Genomic DNA, 22,043 nt, shown 5'->3' on the forward strand with positions numbered 1-22,043 from the left:
TCAGAGTAGTCACATTTTTTATTTTAACTTTTCTGGGGGAATAGGGGAGAAAGAGTATACATTTTATTTGTACAATATTTAACAATCACTTTATTGAGGGCGAGGGGGGGGGGATTGGTTTGTTTTCAGTACTTGCAGAAAAACAGCAAGTACCTTTTGACAGTAGTACAACAACCTGTGCCCAAAACACTGACAAATACAAAGAGTAAAGTTAAAATAATTGCTTACCAAAAAATCTTGAGAGGTAACGAATAGTGTATGGACTGGAAAAACCAAAAGGGGAAAACAAAGTACTGCTGGTTGAGTCTCTGAGGTAAAGGATGTTCTGTTGAAGATGCTACTTGAGTTGTTTTGCCTGTGAAGGTGTATTGCAGCTTTCTGCGCTTTGTACTGAGTGTGCCTAACGAAGGAGATGGGCTAATGAACAGCAGCTGGAGAAAGAGTGAAGGGGGAGCCTGATGTGTCCTGGGGAATGACAGAATGAAGGGGGAAGGTCTGGTTCCTGCTCTGTTACCTGCGCTCTGAAGTTGGTGTCTGAAAGCTGTGCTGCTGCCTTCAGCTCCCTGCGGTGGGTTTCAGTTTCAGTACCACCACAAACAGCTCCAACAGCCCCGGTGCTGCTTGGAAACACAATGGTCTGTGTAGGGAAAGCCATGCACAGGGTCCTGACCCAGAAACCTCCTGCCCTCCAATGCACTGGGGAAGGGATGGACAAGGGGCTCACACCAGGGCTGGGGGCCTGGAGCCCACAGCCTCACCCCCCCACCTTGGGCTAAAGGGATCATGGTCACCACCAAAATACTTCCAGGAGCATCACCCCTGGGGCATCGTGCCCTCCTTGACACCTGCAAAGCGCTGCTGGCACAAAGCAAAACCCTGTGAGAAGAGGTGGAGCCAACCAGCCTGGGGAGAGAGGTGCTGCCAGCTAGGGAGGGTCTATCCTGTCACTGTCCTTTCCCCAGCGATGCTGAAGAGTTGGGAACCTCAAGCCCAGCACCAGGATCAAACACCCAGAGAAGGTGCTGCGCTTCTCCAGCTGGGAGGCTGCTGGCAGTGACACCCAGCACTGGCTGGGGACAGCCGGGGCAGCTGGAGGTGACAGGTAATGTGGATGATGCCTGTTTTATACCTGACCACTTGTTGTATCAGATCTCAAACACCACATTAAGACACCATCTGTGTTTACTCCATCTGCACCAGGAAAGGGGCAGAAGGCCCTGGGTGCAGGGAGCTCTGTTGCAAACTGCTTTGTTCAGAACTCAGCGGCTGCGTTCACATCCTGCTGTGTGTGTGAAGTAACCTCCCTGGACTGGGAAGTGGAAGCAACATGAAAGTGTGGCCACTTCCCCCACTGACACCCTCAGTCTCTTTGTCACAGCCAAGATGACCCCCTGCGAGCTGCTGGCCCAAGGAGCTGACAGAGGTGGGTGCCTGGGAAGGCAGGACTGGTGTGTTAGACCTTGTTTATCCTTAAGTGTTCCCAGAGCTTAAGTCCACCTCCAAGTCCCATGTAGTAAAGCAGGAGCTTGTGTCTGTACAGATGGGTTTGAGGGAACACTCACACCAAGCTCCTAACTGAACAGCAGAAGCTGCTTTGAGAAGCCAGAGGTGGCACCAGGCTGAAACACACAGCACCCACCAGCTGTCCGGGCTCGCTGCTGCAGGGGAAGGGGGGAGAGGGGCAACCAAGAAGTCACTTCCTAATCCCACTAGAAGTGTGACTTCCTGACTGGGATGCAGCTGGGAAAGTGATTGCCATGTTCTTCCTCTCCTTTTGGGTGAGTCTGTGCCATGGGTATTCGTTACCTCTGAGCAGGTGTTGCATATCTGAAGGTGTAAGCGGAACTAAACGATCCCTGAAACTCCTCAGCATTTCTCCTCTCCCATGCTTGGTGGGGCTGCAGGCTCACCCCCTGTGTCTCCGGCAGCACAAACAGCGCTTTCTGAGACAGCACCGAGCTTGAAGTGGGGTGAAGTCGTGACTCCAAAAGCCAAGAGTAAGGAAGGAAAGTGGGGGGTAACTGAGCTTTCCTGAGGTGACCCTGAAACAGCGCTACAGACCCCACTGCTGAGTGAAACAGAGCACGTGCTGGGCAGACCTTGTCACAAACATAAATAGGAAAAAAGACCTTTTTTTAAAAAAAAAGAACGAGAATTCCGAGCTCTCCAGTGTCCTGGCTCACAGAAAATTAAAAAAAATAATAAAAGTCATGCTTAAAGTTCTCAGATCTTCCTCAGACACAGCAAACCTAAATAGTATTCAGTTAAATAAAGGGGAAATGGAGGTAAGAGAAAAGCTTTAAACTAAGAAGGAGGAAAAATTTGTTTCAATAAACAGCACTGTTTTGTTTTCTCTTTTTTTGTTTTTTTTTTTATACACAACAAGCTAGTACAAGAAAAGGCTAAAAACACTGCTTTAGGAATGGCCACGTACTGTTGGCATGAAGCATAGCTTACCCTTTTTAAATAACACAGTGAATCTGAAATACATCATTTACAAATAAAAAAAAAAAACCAACAACCCCACGGCTGGATTCTTTATTATTCCAATTCTGTCAGTTAGTGTTGTCAATCTCACCGGTTCGCAGAGGTGGAACATGAGGTATACCTGGTTGAGGGAGGTTAGGTAATACTTGGAAGCCTCGTTGCTATTATCCCACTGATTACTTTTTGTTTATGTACACGGAACAGCAGCACACTAAACATTCACAAGCTGTGTCATATTGGCATTACAATAGTCATTTTTATAAACAACAGCAAATGCAATAAAAACAGGTTACCCTTTTCTCTCTTTTTTTTTCTTTTTTTCTGGGTTTTTTCTTTTTTTTTAAATCAGAAATGAAATGTTTGATTTAAAAAAAATAACAGTAGTTCATTTAAGGAATTATTAGTGTCTTCTGACCGGTATTAAGAAATCTGATGTCAGTTTTTAAAACGCTTGATTAGCCAGTAGAGGGTCCGTGTTCTTCATGTCAAGTTCCTGAACCAGCGCGGTAGCGGTTCCGCCGTCACGTGTCCTTCAAGGTGTAAGCGGGGGATGCGCAAAGTCTCACGGATCCACGTTGGGGAGGGGAGGACAAAGGGAGGACACCTCTGGGTGACGCCCCGGGGAGACTTACCGTTCTTGGCAGGCGCGGCGGCGGCGCCGTGCGCGGTCCCGTTCGCTTTAGCAGCTCCAGGGAAGAGTCCGGGCGGTCAGTGACGTGACCAGTGCAACTATCATAGGCTGGATTCTTTGGGAGGAAAGTCAACGTTTGTCACCATTGTGACCACAGTCACGATGTCCTCTGTTGTTATAATGTTAGTTAGTTTTTGCATCTGGATAATCCGCTCTTCTACGCAACCCGCCGACAGCCTGGCTTCCGCGTCGTGATCCCAGCACTCCTCGATGGTTTCACACAGCATGGCCATGCCCTGCCAGCACAGAAAGGGGCCTCGATTAAACACGCTCTGAGGAAGGTGAGGTCATGACCTGCCCCTTGGGGTGGAACCTGCCCCACCTGCCAGCCTGATGCCACACTTGTCCTGCAACCCAGCCTGGCACGCGTGGCCGCGTGTCCTGTTTATACCAGGTACACAAGAGCCAGCAAATCCCTCCACCACACAGCAGTGTGGGGCTGCTGGCAAAGGCACTGTGGGATTTGGAGAGAGGTGAAGTTCTCCAGTCATCAAACAAAACTCCAGTGACAACAAAGGCAGAGCTGCAGGAGGGGATCTACCTCTGACTGCTCTGAGCTCTCCTCCAGAGTAACGCTGGGCGACTGCAATCAGCCATATGCTAATTACAAGGAGCAGATGGCAGCACACGCTCCTTTTTCTCACAGGCAGCATCACCTATTGTTCCTAACACACTGTTTGGATAAAAACCCAACCAAACACCAGCGCTAGGGAGAGGTGATGAGGTTACCACAAGCCTCTGGCCACAAACCAGCTCAGGAGAGCACATCCTTCCTCCCCAGTGGAGACCAGACTTCTCCCCGACACCACACTGCCTCCCCTGTGTTCCCGTGCTCTGCCTGTAGCGCTCCAGCACTAAGTCAGCATCAGCACTTCCTAAATCTACTTTAACTTCTGCACTCAAAAGTAACTCTCCAGAAGCTCTTCTTTCACCAAATGAATAAATAAATGGCTTGCTTTCAAATCACTCCAGGGAGGATTTTAAGAATTTGTTCGTTTACAGCTCATTTAATTCTTCCCAAAATGATTAAAACTGAGCTCTTCCTAAAGGACAGTATTACCCACACAACAGGGAATTTGAAATCAAAACCCTGACAGAACTCTGAAGAACTGGGTTTCCTGACTCCTTACCGAGTGCTTCTGCCAACACTCTCTTAGAACAGGTCTCTTCTTTTTATGAACTACAACTTCCTGCATGTCTTCAAGGGAAGGATGCTGGCCAATTTCTTCTTCAAACGGCAACATGTACTCGTCTACTGGGCCTGCAGGTAAAGAAAGCAGCTGTTAAACCACCAAACACTCAAAGCAGGGTATCCCATATCTTTTCTTGGGAGCTAAACCAGCAGCAGAGACTTTTCCATCCCGTTGCAGTGATGTCCAGAGGAGCACTTCACTTCTCTGTGCCTTGGGAAGTTGTCCCTCTGCACACCCTTGTAAGCAGCTAGAAAATGATTAACTGCATCGATGTGATAAACCACACCTCGGCCTGGGGAAATTCTTCATGTCTTTCAGCCCTGCAATCCCACACTACACTGGGAACAGAACTCTGGCAGCTCCCAGGGGCAGCACTGGAAGACAGGTGGGTGTGCAGATGCTATGGGGTATACAGCAGAAGACACTGACTTCCCAGCAGTAGTTGGTGGGAGGTCTTTGTTACCAGGGTTAAACTGCCAGGCTGAACTCAGAACAACTCAACCATACTACATTAGGAGCTCCACAGGAATTCTCTCCCCTCCTCACCACGACCAGGAGAAGAAACACCACAGGGGCTCATGTCTCAGAAGCCGCCTACCTGAGCTACCAAATCCTGAAGAGACTCAACCATGAAGTGACTGCATCATGGTGGTGGTTCCTTCATTTCCCCACGAGTCTACCACCCTTTTTCAACCTGGGTGCCCTGCCTACCTTCCCCAGTCCCTTCCCAGTGACCACAGAGGAGTGTGTCGCTTACCATCGGCGGCGGTGCAGCGCGACGCCAGCTCCCAGAGGACCAACCCCATGGCGTACATATCTATCCTCAGAAACGCATCCCTTTGGAAGTTGATAGCACCTTCTAGGACCTCAGGAGCCATGTATCTCCGTGTACCAACCTTGGGAGACAGGGAAGCACAAGCATTTGCACATGAAGGATCAACAGGACCCCAATCCCCACTGCAGCTGGTGCTGATTACAGCAGTGCCACAGACCAGTCCTGTTGTTACTCAGGGAGTAAAGCCAGCTGTGGTTACCCCTGCTTAGAACAACAACTGGGAAGGTTCCTGTATCCCTAGATCCAGCAGTGGGTGGGAAGAACTAGAAGCAATCGTACAGCCTGGGCCCTACAACACAATCTTCCAAAGCAGGGAAAGCTGAACATATTATTTTAAAATAACACATCTGCATAGTGATTCAATGTTTTTGTGTCCATGGCTCCTTCCCTCACCCAGCTGACCGAGTTGACAACTTCTGCCCTGATCACAGGGGGTTGGGACTAGATGACCTTGAAATGTCCTCTCCACCCCAAACCATTCTGTGATCCTGTGGGATTCTCCCACATTGCCAGTAGTTTGGAACTGGCTGCCAGTCCAGTCCCTCCCCTGCAGAGCAGCATCTCTGAGCAATCAGTAACAGATAGCAGGACCCCTCTTTCTTGTCCAAGTCCTTTAGTAAGAATGAAAATAAGGGGGGGAGAGAGGGGAAGGCTGTGAGCTCTAATTATCTCAAGAATTACTTAATCTTTAGCCTGTGAGAAGGAAGCACAAATTGCCATCTTCCTTAAAGGTCACCAGACACCGGTCTGATGCTGCAGAATCCTGTGCATGAGAATGCCTGAAGGATGGGTTTCCATTCACAGGCAGTTAGCAGCCTATCAGTTATGTAAATAAATCGGTATTTACCTGTCCATGGGTATCCCCTGCAGACTTTCCAGCCTCAAACTTTAAAGCTAGACCGAAATCAGCAATACAAGCTGTAAGGTTATTTTTCAGCAGCACATTCTTGCTTTTGATGTCCCTTTAAAGTTAAGGAAAAAAAAAACCCAAACAAACCCAAATATTAGAAGTCTATCAGGTGAAATACCATCTAAAGTTCAAAGGAAAAACTAATAAACCAGAACAAGACACATTATTATATGGAAGGCAAGGAAGTTACAAAGCAGCAGTCCATCTGAACAACAAGCCAGTAACAGTGAAACCTGCAAGTACCCTTGTTCCCCTTTATTACTAAGGAAATGCCTGGCTGGAGCTGTCACTTAGTGCTCGGCTTTAAAGCAGGTACAGGTTGACACACTCAGTTCCCTGCAGGCTTTTTACAGCTGCGGTTTTGTTGTTTAAATAATTGGAAACAAAACACTTTGTGAAATGAATCCTTATTGTTTCCAGCAAGGGGATAGGAGAATTTCTGCAGACAGGAGTGACAACGGCCTTGATCCAGGGTGTCCCATCTGCCCTGTGTATCTCCTCCCTCCCCCACTGTACCCTCAGTTCTGCTCACACAATTCCAACCTCTGCAGAACCTGCATTTCTCTTACTCTGTGCCCATCATGGAGATTGGTTACTACTACCAGTTCAGCTCCCTACTTCTAGCAACAGCTTTCTCCACAATTAGACCCCACAACAGGTGTACCACCACTTAGAGTAAATGTTTCTGTCTGAAGGCATTCACAGTGTGACTGAAAAGCTATATATGCAAGGGTTGAAGTTGTCTCAAATAGCTAAACCACTAATTATTTCATACACCAGGTACTTAAATAATTAACTGCATAAAGCAGAAAGAATTGATGACATTGGCACCAATCAGCACAGCAAGTTGTATAAACCAGCAGCTAGATTTCTGCCCAGGCTGAGTGGATTTTCCTTTGGAGGCCCCTGATAGCTCTGGGAGGACTGCAGAGCAGCAGTGTGACTACCTCCTGCCCCTCTGGGTTTCACACCCTCCTGTTCAGAGTTAGAAACATCACCCCAGGAGTACTTCACATGCAGTGTACCTGTGTGAGATGGCAGGTTTGTGTCCATCCTTCAGCCCTGGGATGTCCTCGTGCAGGTAAGCCAGGCCTCTTGCCATCGTCTGAGCGATGTGACACAGCTCGTTCCAGGAGACCACGTTGGCCTTGAGAAAGTCTGTTAACGAGCCCTGTGTGGCAGGACAGACACACAGTGACAGGGGCAACTCCACTCACATCCACTCCTCAGGGAAACTGCTGGGCAGCCTCCATCACTACAGAACACACTATGCCTGCCTGCCCTTCGCTGTTTCCTGACTGGCTGTGTAATGACACACACAGGCAATCAACTGCTGGTTTAAACAAGGGGAAATTAACCTTGGCATCATCTCCAGTCCAAGAGTAACACCAAGATCTTCCCATCACCTCAACAAGCAACCAAAGCAGCACAGTGAACAGGAGTTCTGGGGCAGGCTTGCCAAGGAGCTGCACTAAGCTGTCAGTGTCAGCAATGGAAGCTTGACTCAAGTTGTTTTAAAGACAGCCAGCCCTGCTTTTACAAAGGTGATTTATCATCTTCCAGGCACAGGAAACTGCAGGTTAGATTCACCTTTGAGAATCCTGCTCACTGTGTGTGTCCATTCTCTAAGACCTCGAATCCACAGCCTCAGTCTGTCTTTCCTTACACACTAGCAGCAGCAAACTCCAGTTCCACAAGGCAGTTTCAGAGTGAAATACATACTCTGAAGGTGAGGTAAGAATCTAGCCATCAGAGAGCACTTGTCTCCAGAATCAATTCTACAGCCCGCTCATAGTGGCAGGACAGGGGGGATGGAGTGAAGCTGGAGGAGGGAAGGGGGAGAGGAGAGACTGGGGGAAAGTTCTTTGCAGAGAGAGTGGTGAGGGGCTGGAACAGGCTGCCCAGAGAGGGGGTGGGTGTCCCATCCCTGGGGGTGTTCAAGGCCAGGTTGGCTGGGGCCCTGGGCAGCCTTGTGTAGCTCCAGGCCTGGAGGTTGGTGTCCCTGCCTGTGGCAGGGGGTTGGAGCTCTGGGACCCTTGGGGTCCCTCCCAACCCAGCCCAGTCTGTGAAATACTATTTGTTAGCTGTCTGAGGTTCCCATGTGTGCAGCTATCTGAGGCTGGCCTTCCTCTACAGTAACCTTTATAGAAAGACCCCAGGCTGAGAACTGGTCCCACCTTTTCATGGAACGCTGTGATCAACCAGAGATCCACATCGATGCTCGTGCCGCGCTTCTCCGCCCCGATGAACTGCAGGATGTTGTCGTGCTTCATCCCAGGTAAACTGTAGATTTCATACTCATTCTGCCAGGACTGCTTGTCCTTGGAACAAAAGAACACATCAAGCCAGGTTAGTGCCATAAGAATAAGAGGCTCTTTCCCTCACAGAAGTTTCTTCCTGTAATTTACTGGGTATTTCTCAGAATAACTTTTTGTTTTCCCAAGACAGGATTTCCTACCTGAAGGGAAGAAAACAGTGTAGGCTACTAACATGATGAGGCTGATTATGTAGAAGTTATAAATGCTCACACTAGTAACAGTATTTGTGGTACCAACTACTGGCCAAGCCTATCCAAAAAATGCCCTTCCTGACATAGAGTGGAAAATTGTCTGCAAAGCTGACCTGTGTTAGAAGCAGACATTAACTGCTGAGAACAGCACCAACTACCAGAGATACCAACCCCAGAAACACAAAGCTGTCAATTCAAAGTGGAGTCTGTACACTGAAAATCACCACAGTCGCTTCAACCTTTAGAGCACAGTTCCATCTGGGTATTTTGTTCACACAAAGGATTAGCAATGGGTTTTTCCTTCGTTAAAGATAATGAACAAAGCCTCTGATTCAGTTGTGCTGATGGCTGAAGCTAGCAGAGATACATCATGCCATTTCTCCTAGAAGAATAAGAACCTGCAGATGTATTTATTCAGTAAATCAACACTTGGTTAATGATTGGAAAACACATTTCACCTCCAAGTAGCTGTGGGTGGTTTTAATGAGTGTAAAATCTCTCTCAGTATCACTGTGGATGAGCACTTTAACTAGCCTTGCTCTTAACACTGTGAGCATGGGCTAGTCCACAGTGTGGCTTTCAGGGGGTTCTTGCTGGGAAGTGAAGGTTACTTCATTTAACTGAGGGGTACTTAATTAGAACAATCACCAGTTTGCATTTTGGGACATTCCTTCCAAGTACAGTTTAATTTGACAAATATCAACAAATTCTTCTCAACTGATCAAGAGATGCACACGAGCTGTGTATGTGTGCCAAGTATGGATTTTTATGACTCCAATTACATACATTTCACAGTTTATGTGTCAATAATACCTATTTGCTGCATTAAAATACTTCATGCAACAGTATCTGAGCATTTTTCATCTCATTTCCTGCATTTTGATCTAGATTTACAGTATATATTAAGTATTATTTAAAACAAAAGCCTTTTATTGTGACTAGAAAATATGGTTTAACAGTACTGATGTTAGAGACAACACAGGACACTGGGATGGTCTGCATACCTGAATAGGGAATATTTTGACTGCAACATACTCGTTGAGCAGCTGAGCTTTCCACACACATCCAAATCTTCCCCTAGCTTTGATCTCTAGTAACTGCAATGGCTTCAAACCCATCAATGGTGAAGGTGGTGGTGGTCCAGGATCCTGAAATCAGGTTAAATCCATTAATTTTGTTTTTCTATGTACTATCTATGATGACAGCATGAAAAAAATAAAGGCTTGTGAACTGAGAGAGACTTGGTGTCATGTCCCCAACCCCCTTGTAACAAATTCCCCTGAACAATCCAGAAACAAAACAGCAACCCTTCTCCACAGGAAAGAAAAGTGAGACTGCAAAACATGCTCTGAATTAATGTACAAGCAACAGCACAACAACAGGGATGGTATAAATCTGCCTATCCTGGTGTAACAGCACTGCAGAAATTAAGGACTGAAGATAATCAATCTTGTTACTTTTACTAAGTGGTAGAATTAATACCAGCACTGTTGATACATGTCAGGGTTTGGGGTTTGTTGTTTGACCTGCTCAATCCTTTAGCTCAACAACCTGGTGCCAGGACTCTCCACAGCCCCAGAGCCCCTCTCCACGTGATGGCACCACAGCCATCAGCCAGCAAGCAGCGAATCCCCCCACTGTCTGAGGGTACCACCCAACGGGGTTCAGTTCTCCCGAGCCCCTGAGCGTTACCAGCACAGCTGTACTGCAAACACCACTGCTTACTGGGGACATCAAGTCCCAAACCAGTATGCAGGCAGGCTGTGCCACTCAGAAACCACTCAACCCCATGCATAGTGCAGTGTTTGGCAAGGGGAAACCAAACGTCACCCTCTGCAGTCGGCCCTCCAAGCCACCCCAGTGTGGTGTGAGGAACTGCAGCTCGGATGCTGCAACCTCCTGATCCACTTCAGCTCCTCCCCACTTGTGCTCATGAGACAGGCAGTACATTACCAAAATGTCAGCACTTGGCTGCACCCCAGAAACAGAACTGCAATTTAAGGTGTTACCTCGGTGTATCTTATGGTGTTTGGACTTTAAAGGGGGGCTAGCCCCAGCACTCCTTTGCAAGTAGGACCCCACAAGCTGGGAAGTACAACTGCAAGTGAGACAGAGCTTCATACAGCTGTCCCTATAACCACCCATCTCACTGCTGATGTGAACAATTTCCCTTTCTGGGGAAGAAAACGTGACAGCTTATTGAGTGCCTTGTGCTTTCTATTTTACACATCTCACACTCTGTATTGTACACATCCTCCAAAAACAAGAAGTAGATTTTCAACTTTATTGCCCAAGATGTGCTGCTTTTCTCCACTGTCCTGTTCTCTCCAATCTACCCTTAGATTCACTCCCACCTACATAAGCTTCTTCCCGTTTCCATGTGGCTCTGTACCAGAGACTAACAGCCCCTGCACCAGAAACGTGACCTCTTCTGTCCCATCCCCTCTTTTCTGTAGGAAAATAAGTCAAGTTCTGGTGGGCAGTGCTCACAAAGCGGAGTTACCAATACTGTCACCACAGATACAGCTCTGATCTTCCTTCCAGCCCCCCCAAATTAGCTGTAACCACTATCTGTTCCTCAGTTCTAACTGCTAGAGAGAAGTGCCAATGTTGCTGACGGCGTGGGGCAGGCTGCTGGCTCACGGATGGGAAGAGGGTACCACAAGTCTCATTATTAAATACAAAAGAAACAAACATACAAATGCAAGTTAGGTATCACTTTTAAATAATATCCACACTGCAGAATGCAATGAAACCCCCCAAAATGTGCTGCTCAAACCCCCTCCCCAACATGCCCTTCTCTATTTTCCCCAGCCGCAGCTGTACCGCCATTCTGCAGAGAGGGAATGAAAACCACTGGAGTAGCTGCTCCTACAAAACAAATGAGAGTGCTCAAGAGTTAAGTATTTGAGCACTTCAGTTCTCAACATAAAAATCTTATGCATGTTAAAGACACATTTTCAGAACAACTGTGGCTTTAAGCACACTCCACTGTCCTGAGAACAGAGACAAGTGCTTCTGTGTCCAACGCAAGTTTTGAGGAGCTTGGAATAAATAACCATTCTCCTTTCTTATTAAGCAACAAATAGATCCCTCAGAAAGGATGAGTGGCAGACAGATTTGTAGGAATTTAAAGAAACTGTGACATAATTCCTAAATTAATAACTAGAAGAGAAAATATAATGCTTGGAATGAAAATGAGAGGCACCTTTCAATACTATCCTCTGAAAAAGGCTGAAAACCTTTTGCAAATATGACAGTGATCGATGACCAAAGTGAAAAGTGCTGTGTTTAAACTGGGCAAACAATGCTGAAAACAAAGTTTAAGAGTTGAGCTTTCCCTCCTTTGCTGCCTTTTGTTCAATGCCAAAGCTCTTCAGGAATATTTCAGGCACCAGGGAAATCACTATCCTCTATTTCTGACAGTTCCAGGCAAAACAAGATGCCCAATTTCACTCACAAAGCCGACTCTGACTTGTAAAAGAAACCCTGTTGTTTTGAAGAATCCTGAGCACTGTGCAGCATCTGGCTAATTAGGGAACTTTCCATGGTTATGAACCTAGGGACTTGCCTAAATTAAGAGGAGAGTCTGTGGGAAGTAACCCCAAATCTCACTCTGCTTTAGTGGCCAGAACTTCTCTTCCTTTCCATACTCTCCACCCCAAAAAATCTGCTGGAATTTTGAAGCAAATTGGGAATTTTCTCCCAGCCATCAAGCAAATGACCACTTGATACTTCTCAAAGATCTGATGAAAAAAAATTAAGAGTATCTAACACATGAGAGAAGTCACTAACTCTTCAGTACAGAGTGGCCAGAAAAAACTGGTGCTTCTCACTTTCCCATGACACCCATTCATCCACCTGAATTTAATATTTCCTAGAAAATCTTGGCATTTCAAAATATTTCACTGCTGCCTTCTATAGCAACCTCCTCTGTTCCCTGCACGTCTCCCTTGCGTGTCGAAACGTTTCCTTGAAGTCAAAGCCGCTGGTGTTCTTATGAGAGAGCAAGAGACACCACCCCCCCCAAATCAAAACAAACCCTGATTTACAACACAAAGTAGAATTGCCTTCTGTTAACTAAAAAGAATGGTTTTCTAGGTTTTTTCCCTTTTTATCCCCCCTCAACAATTTAGTTTCAATCAACAGGCATTTACTCCCAAACTCCAGGTACTATTTTTGCATGGAAACATTCCTTGACAGTATTTTCAACTCCTTCCACTTCTCAGCAAGAATGTTTCACATGCCCCAGGGCGTAATTCTTTTCCTATGGCTTTTGAAAATCATCTCAGTGGTGCCAAGAATGGTGATATAATGTGAGCAAAGATGTCATGTGGGTATATTGGTCTAACAGCTTGACACAGCTGTCAAAAAATAAAGGGGCAATTTCCTGTTCTTGGGCTTTCTCTGTCCCTTCCCTCGTGCTGCTTCTGGTACTGGTTTGACCACAGAGCAAATCAAGGCAATATGCTGGTTGTTTGTTGCAAAAATCAGGTTAATTTTCTGATAGTTTAGCAAATTGAGTCAGTTTGCAGCAAGTGAAGAGAGTCAGCAGGGCAAGGTGGGGTGCAGGGGAGCTGGGCTCTCTGTGGGAGCAGCGAGCTCATGGAGCTTCACCCCAACCTTCTCCAAGCCCTGCTCTGGCAGGTAGCAAGGAGCACCCCTGTTCCTGCTGCCAGACATACAACACAGGGAAAAAGGACCAGTTATCCAAAGAGGGTTGTACAGAGATGCAATTCTCTCTCCTGACTCAAAGATAAAGAAGTTCTCAGAATTTCCAGGGCACTTTCAAGTTCTCTTTGTTCAGTGGTGCAACATTTCCCCTTGGTTACACGTATTCTACAGCTTCTACTGTGAACATGGGTGGCAAGCTCTAACGTAAAGAGCCTGATGACTATCTTGTTTCCTCCCTTTCTACTTTGGGGCTGCTTCATTTTCAACCAGATTATCTGTGAAGTTAAGATCCAAATACAGTAAAGGGAGTCAGAATACTTAAAATGCTTTAATCATTCTAGAACTGACTATGTGATTTATATCCAACTGTAATTCTTTTGAACGGTGATGCTTTATTCAGCCCACAAAATCCTCTTGTTTAATGCACCCTGCAAACATACCCCCCAAAGTGAGGTAAACAAAGTAGTTCCTTGCAGGCAGGTACAATCCAGCTTCTTCCCCAGCTGAAAGCAGGGCACTGGAAGCAAAACAGTGATGCAAATAGAAGGAACTCTGAACTCTTTACAGATGGAAGATGCTCAGGAAAATACTTAAACAGCACCATTCTATTTTCTTCTAAATTACATTTATATGTACTTAAATTAGAGCGAGACCTACAGAGACAAGGGAAATCTAGCAGTCCCAGTACAAGTCAGCTCTTGACTTCTACAGTATGCCCTTTAAAAGCTGAGCAGTAACAGCCAGGTTTCTGAATCAACAGTTTGCAGTTCCTTGTATTGAATTACTGATTCCTCATGTGAAACTACAAGGAAAAATACTGTCTGGCCAGTGAAAAGGTCAAAGCAGAGACTCAACAGAGAGAGAGACTATTTTTCTTCAGATAATCCACTTCTCTGAGCTCCTGAGTCACACAAACCCCATCACATCAGTGGGAATGACAACACGAAGACCACACACCTCAGACAGTCAGAGGCAGTTCACAGGTGGGAGGTGACAACAGGCACTCCAAGACAGGACAGAAGTGGGCAGGACGTCCCAGGACAACCCATCACGGTGACAGTCAACCATCCCTGCTGCCTGGGCTGCTCCCACAGCCCGAGCCTGAGGTGACCAGCACAGGCTGTACCAGCAGAACCCGTACTGCCACTCATGCAACGCAGCACAAGCATAGAAGTGACATGATGGAGCAAGTCTGTAGTAGGAGAACCACAAACCGACTACACCTGGTGTATATCACCAATCCCTGCAGGTGTTTCACTTGATAGCCTGAGAAATTATAGTCAATTTTAAGCTATCAACAGCAGACTGTATCTGTATTTTTAAACCACACATGCTCACAAATTGCTCATCCAAAGACTGAAAAAAAATACGTAATTCATACCAAAACAACTTCTGACATGTCCACAGAAAGTTCCATAACCATGAACAAACATCAATGCATCTTACCTCAATCATTATATGAAAGGCATGCTTGTAGAGAGGGGAAAAAACACAGGCAAAAGAAATTACTATTTATACCAAGAATGGGATGAAAAAGCAGCTTCATAAGAAAAGAGACCAAATAAATTGCTTGTGAATTAACAACTAAAATGTTCATGGGGACAGCAATTCATTTCTTGTGCTAATAATAGTATTTAAAATTTTAAAAATCCTTCATTGATGTGTTAGCAAAGAAAAAATGGGGAGAAAAAGATTATTATACAGACCATCACCTGAATTGACCTTATTATTAAACCCAGAGTTGTCTGTTAGAGGTGTACAGTCAGGTTACTACAAACCAGTATATAAACACATGCAGGAAGTGAAACCCAACCACCGAAGTTACACAAAGGTGTTCCTTGCTATGCTCCCAACTGTGCAGAAGAGGGCAGCGTGGTACCGTTCAAACTCACTGGCAGGAGGGGCTGGCTGCGGAAAATGGAGGGGTTTTTAATGCCCAAGTTGTAACTAAACCTTATAAACAAACAGGCCGTCGTGTGTTAGGTCTACATTACTAAATGTAATCAGTAAACCCGGCATGCCAGAGGTGTGACTAGAAGAAGTGAGCTTGGAACCGCTGTATCCAGCACACCGACCGGGACATGGGGATGTTAAAGATTCTTCCAAGTTGAGTCACATGAGCCTACAGACTGCAGAATGAAACCCATTATAAAGCCCAAGTCCCAGAGCACTGCTACTGAAACTCACAGCACATTTAATGACACCAGCTCGTTCGTGCTACTTTCATCCCTTTCTTTTTAATTGAACAATCTTGTTGCCACTCAAGCCGAGAGGAGCTGAGGCACCTTCACCCCTCCTCCCACTGGTACCTTTGCCTCAGCTGTTTTCTTTGTCCTTTATAATTTGGTCAGATGTTGTAAGAGCACGAAATTCAAATGCTTGAAGCTCTCAGCTGCCACGTAACAGCCTTTTCTTCACCCCTTGTCTTTACTTTCTTAGGACACTACAAAGCACAAGGCCAAAAAGGGGCCTTTCTCTGAGCTCGAAAACTGTCTAAAACACACTTGGCATTATCTAATTAATCATGGGAGGGCTGAAGTATTTCTTGAAGGCTAGATTAGCTGGGAGTCTAATTCATAAACAGTGGAATAGAGCTTGCTGCCCCTGAGACAGCACTGAAGAACACTGGAGCCCAACAGGATCACTCCTCCTCCTCTTGCCATCGGTCAGCAGACCACCGGAGAGGAGAACACCAACACCAGGACTCTGAAGCAGATTGTTGCAGGATCTGTAGGGCCTGCAAATATTTTAGGGGCACTTCATAAGGCAACCCAGCCCCAAAAAACAACCCCACCACCTTTAACAGGTTTCCAGCAGCACAAACACTACAAGCCAAGAGCACGGTTACTGAAAGAAGTTCCTCCTCCAAGCCCTCCTTGGCCAGAAACAGAAGCCAAGGGGAAACAAAAAGTATGAATCTTATTCCTTATTAATTAAGTACTCCTCATTAATCATAAGGAATGGCTAGTGAACAGAGCAATAGAAGTATCTCTGTGTACTCCTCCTAACTGGAGCAGTCAGCAGCGTGGCTTTTATGAAATACTTATTCCATAAGCATCTTTCCTCTGGCTGTTAAAAATTTATTAGTCATTTTTCAGCACTATTTGCTATTAAAATTCTCCAACTCCTGAGAATTATGTAAATTCCTCAGAAATAAGGAAAAAGAGACACAAATGCAACCTTTCTGCTCTTACCCTAATGAGAAACTGCAAACATGCAACTCAGAATTAGAGAGTCCTCTCCTGTGCCTCTCATTACTGCTCTCTTAAGGGGGATCCTCTCCCCCCCCAAACACTAATCTATGAAGACATGCATGAAAATTTTCAGAGATTTATGCAGATCACAGATCTCCTGATCTTAAATCACTGTCCTTCCTTTCAGACTACAGACCACCCCCTCAGACTTTCCACTAGAAATGCAAGTATCACCAGTTTAAGCTGTGCCAGAAATGCAAATACGTGATTCTGTCAGGAATTAATACAACTCTCAAACTGGGAGTAATCCCCTCCCCAAGAGCTATCCATCAAAACAAATGTATTTATACATATATTTATACACACTAACTTCCTATTTGTATTGCCTGAAAACTACTTCTAAAGGTTTGTCAAGGATTAGGGAAATGATTGGGATATTTGTAAGCAATTGGACAAACAAAGCCAAACAAACATGTTTATAAAGATTTTTTTTATAAAGAGCTTTTTATAAAGAACACCCTGACTATGGTGTTATCTATTATATAGATTTTTTTGGTGTTATGTTTGAAGTTCAGCATATGATTGTGGCCTGAATTCTGGAAAAGGCTTGGGCTAGCCACAATCATGTCAGGAACTTCAAATATGTCACAAAGATCTTTATAAACATGGTATTCAAAAGAAATACTCTTGGTTGTATTAGAAATGATTTGCACCAGTTCCTTTGTTTGTTCCTAGCTAGTACCCTAAATATGGCATGTGGGCATTATTCACCCACAGTCCCTGCATCTCTTTGGAGGATGTAAGGTAAGGTGAGTTACTAATGGGCAAGGGAGAGGTTCAAGTTAAATGTGTCTGGTCAGGTGTCAAATGTGTATAAGCCAAGTCAACGTTTGTGAGAGCAAGACACAAAGTTCAGCCTCCATCAGCCTTATCAGACAGGTACACATGTTGCCACAGCCTCCCAAGGCCTGCTCCGTGCAGGCCTACCCCTAATCCAGGCCTACCCCTAAACCTAAGCCAGGCCTACCCCTAAACCTAAACCAGGCCTACCCCTAAACCTAAGCCAGGCCTACCCCTAAACCTAAGCCAGGCCTACCCCTAAACCTAAACCAGGTTTTTAATAAGCCAGGAATAAGGTAGAGCATGGAAAGCATTTACAAGACAACGTCCTGCTTGAATCAGTGCAAAAGCACGAAGTAACCTGAAGCTCACTATAGAAACCTGAAACTTTTTAAGAATTTTAATTGTACTTTAATTGGAAAGTTCCCTCTAGGCTGCCACTCAGCACAAGATGCCCTTAAGTGTGGATCTGTATCTTCTTACCTCTTGAATTAAACAAATACAGCTGCATCTATGGTTTATTAAAATGGAGGCTGCTCATTCTGAAACCAGATTGAGGATTCAGGGAAATACTTCTGAAAAAATATCAAAGGCTATCGAGATTTAGAACTAAATTTCTGGGTGTCTGGTTGTGTTCTGAGCATTGAAGCACCATGCCTCGCTCCACGTACTTGGGCTTCAATTATCTGTCTTACAAATTATTCCCTCTTAAAAGATTTCAAGAAACTACTGCTCTTCTAACAGCCTACAAACTCTTAACAGGAAGACCCAACCAGTTACACCCTATGTACCTACTACACATCAAGGACTGCTTATCCATGTAACGACTTGCCTACTACATTCTCACAGTACCCCTGTATCTGTGGGTTCCTTCCCCTGCATCAGGGTTGTGCCTCACTGTACTGCAATCCAAAGACAGCACCGGATCTTTCTCCAGTGTCATTCCAGCTATGGACTGGAATCAAGCACAGGAGAAACTCTGTTCAGTCCTGAATGTATAAACCACAGTACTAGGGAACATGACATCACACACACATCTAGAGTCCAAACCTCAAGATCATTCGGCTGTTCCTTTTAAAACCAACACTGCCATCATCATTCATTAACCACTGATCTTTGCCCAGCCTTAACTCCTTCCCAGCTTGCCACAAGTTCTAACTCAGTCTTCATTTACGTATTTAAATGCTCCTCCCTCTTTCTGAGCTCCAGCTTTTCTCTGCTGATCAGTCCTTTCCTATTTCATATAAGCACCTGGCTTTTCCTCCACACATTTTTCAAGTAGCTATTAATCTTCCTAGGGTTGGAGCAAGTCCCTGTAAAAACACCTCTCCCTTTCTTATTCTACATTTTTCAAGTGTTAGAATGTTTCTATTACAATATAACAACAAAAAGGGGAAGAAAAAAGTGGCTGGAAGACAAAAATGGAAAAAAATCTGAACACTTGATTTAATGTCTTTGTGCCTCTTCAACAGCCAACTGTAATTTTCCTAGTGCTGCAAAGGGATAAAGATTATCCCAGGAATTCTAAGGGCACCAGGTAGATGATTTAATGTGCTAGAAGATAATTCAGAAAATTAAAACCAGCAAATGAAAATCTTTTCCAATGTCTGCCATGAAGATTTCCTCCTTACTACCTGCTTTTTGAAAACAAGCCTTTCAAGTCACACACACATACCCTCACCAAACCCCTTGGAACAGGTCTGGTGGTCCAGACCAGGTGTCTGAGGTCCAAAAATGCAGCAAGGAACAGGGCTTGTTTTGTTGTATGCTCTTTCTGTCCTAGTTTCCAACACAGAATTGGTTTTTCCACTGCTACTCACACAGTCAGACCTGCAGTGGGGAGCTCAGAATGTGTCTTGCATCTGCCACTGCTACAGATCTTTCTCCATCACATGATATTCACCTCACATGATGCGATCCTGTTTCCAGTGCTGATTTCTTACAGCTGAAGCTGAACTATCAAAACCTTGACAGAGCTATAAAGACCTATTCCTCCTTTGTGCTTTCAGGAAAAGATGTGCTTAAGAAAGACCATCATGTTATGGTAGTGACAGGAGCCATACCAAAATTGCCATTAATCACAGAGGGAGGTTTTTTTATGGTCAAAACCCCCCCTTCAGAGATCAGAGGGATACCATCAATATATCTTTACATTTGATATATGTGCTTCAATTATTCCTAATTCTTGGTTCAAATAGTGCATGAGTTTGAAGACAAGGGATATTTTCCATATATATATGGGGTCAGTGAGGTTCATGCTAAAAAAACCAACCCAAAATACAGAATCACAAGGCTGGAAAAGACCTTTAAGATCACTGAGTCCAACTGTTCCCATGCTATGCTAAAGCATATCCCTAAGTACCTCATCTACCTGTTAAACACACCCAGACATCTACCTGTCTGTTAAACACACCCAGGGGTGGGGACTCAGCCCCCTCCCTGGGCAGCCTGTGCCACAGCCCCACAGCTCTGCCAGGGAAGAACTTTGCCCTCCCAGCTGAGCTGACCCTGCCCTGGGGCAGCTTGAGCCCATTGCCCCTTGTCCCATCTCCTGTCCCCTGGCTGCAGAGACCATCGCCCACCTCTCTGCACCCTCCTGGCAGGGCAGGGGAGGTGGGGAGAAGGGCTCCCCTCAGCCTCCTCTTCTCCAGACTCAACACCCCCAGCTCCCTCAGCTGCTCCTCAGAGGATTTGCCCTCCAGCCCCTTCCCCAGCCTGGTTGCCCTAAGCACGTAAAAGATTCTTGTGCTCAACATAAGGAATACTGGGTGAAAAGCTTAAAGAAAGTGATATACAGGAGGTTACAAGCAGAAGACATAGTCTTAGTTTTTAAACTCTGCAATCCTCCTCTCTGGAGAGAAAGGAATGGCAATTCCTAACAACTACACTTGCTTTTATGGACAGTCTACTAGACAGGATCTGTCCATTCCTGAACTCCTGCTAACACCAAACAGGCCTAGATCAGAGCTTCCTTGTGCTTAGTGCTTAAAAACATGAAGCATCTTTGACCCAAGTAAATTTCAAACATTTCAGAAGCAAGCCCAAAAATAGGTTAGGAAGAAAAATGCCATTATGTAAAACTGCAAAGCTTCCTTTTTTTTTTCAACCCTCTCAACATATGACTCTTCTTTTAAAAACAACACAAAGCAAAAAAAAGCAACTCTGTGATCCAGTAAGATATTCATAACTTGGGCACTCAACAAAAAGTACAAGAGGTTAATCTCTCTTTCCACAGTAGGGATGTAAAATGTTGGGAACCACAGCTCTGTGAACTGGTGAAAAAACCCAGAAGTGTTACTTGTGTCAGTTGTGCTATAAAAGAGGTTATGGTCCTATCTATCGGATGACAGAGTGGTAACACCATGGTTGTAATTAGCACTGACTGACAACTCTGGCCCAAGCTCAAGAGATGTAAAAAATAAATGAGCATAACAGATCAGCTCCTTGCCATCCACACTCAAGAGTTCTACCAGGAATATTAGTAGGATGCTGGGGGAAAAGCTAAACTACACAAAATTTGAGAGTGAAAGCCCTTGTCCAGGAAGACTGTAGGGTTTTAATTTCCCAGATACCTGTCTGAAAATTAACCAGGTGAGAGCAACTATTTCTGTACATAAATACAGATTCCAATATTTAAAATACCAATCCTTTTTTTTTTTGTGTGGTGAATTTGATCAGACATATGAGTATGTTTGCTTCATGAGTAAATCAAACATAAATAAGAAAATGAAATTGCTCTTTCAATTTTACGTATACCTCTATGTATTTAGCAAACTTACTAATAACTCATTTAAGACTTTAAGGAGAGATTTTTCAAAACTGGACAGCTTTAACTAGACAGCACCACTGGCAGCAGCACCTCACAGCACACAGCTCAGCTGTGGCTGTCCCAGACACACACCTTGGGACCCACTGAGAACTGACTCGGGTACCAGCAAGGAGCATCTCTGCAGTTACCTACTCTTGGAATCCCCTTGACCCCTCTACCTAAATCCCTGAAAGAAAGCAAGAATGAAAACCTTAAGGAGCAAGTAAAAACAGCCAGTGCTTTCCAGTCTTAAACCAAATATATAAACTAATTCTGCCATGTGAAATTTGAAAATAACGATTGGTAGATTCAGGGGGAATATAAGGTTGAGTTAATCCAGGTAGCTGTGAAATGAACTCAGGAAACGTCTGCCTGAGACACACACATACTGTGAAACGTTGTTACTTTGGAAAGAAAGATGAAGTCCTTTGTGTTCTCTCAGGTATCTGCCCTTTACATTTCAGGTTCAAACATTTCTTCTAGGATACATCTTCCTTTTTGGAAATATCCCAAACAATTTCTTTCCTTTTCCCCCTCAGTATTTTTATTTACTTATCCCTTCTCCCAATTCTTCCAACGTGTCTCATTCTTCAGTTTTATCATTTTTATCTTAAGTGATATTCCTCCCATACCCTTTGATTTCTAGTGAAAGATCAGTACCAGGGCATACAGCACCCCACACCTCCCATCACCTTCAACAGAACTGAGAGAACCATATCTCCATCTCACACTGAAATCCTGTTTTCTAGGGAGTTCTACATCTGCTCTACCCACTGTACCAGTTGCCACAGAAAGATTTAGAGAAGTATCCATTCGCCTACAAACTCCAGCCATGCCCTAATTATTAAACAGAATATTAATATTTAATATATTAATTGCATAAATATTTAAATGTTTGTTTA

At 44.9% G+C, this 22,043-nt stretch overlaps 1 protein-coding gene across 1 annotated transcript in view; it reads right to left on the bottom strand.

The window, feature by feature from the left end:
* ACVR2A (activin A receptor type 2A) overlaps positions 1-22,043 on the bottom strand; it is a 65,538-nt gene continuing 43,495 nt past the window's right edge. Inside the window, exons 5-11 of the mRNA XM_084264988.1 lie at positions 9,630-9,773; positions 8,294-8,437; positions 7,142-7,287; positions 6,054-6,168; positions 5,129-5,267; positions 4,309-4,439; positions 1-3,414 (exon numbers count right to left, since the gene is read on the bottom strand). Coding sequence (XP_084121114.1) covers positions 3,220-3,414; positions 4,309-4,439; positions 5,129-5,267; positions 6,054-6,168; positions 7,142-7,287; positions 8,294-8,437; positions 9,630-9,773 — 1,014 coding nt within the window. The 3' untranslated portion in view covers positions 1-3,219. The remainder of the gene's footprint in view (positions 3,415-4,308; positions 4,440-5,128; positions 5,268-6,053; positions 6,169-7,141; positions 7,288-8,293; positions 8,438-9,629; positions 9,774-22,043) is intronic.

The sequence above is a fragment of the Gallinula chloropus genome (assembly GCF_964237585.1).
Source record: "Gallinula chloropus genome assembly, chromosome: 5".
NCBI lineage: Eukaryota > Metazoa > Chordata > Aves > Gruiformes > Rallidae > Gallinula > Gallinula chloropus.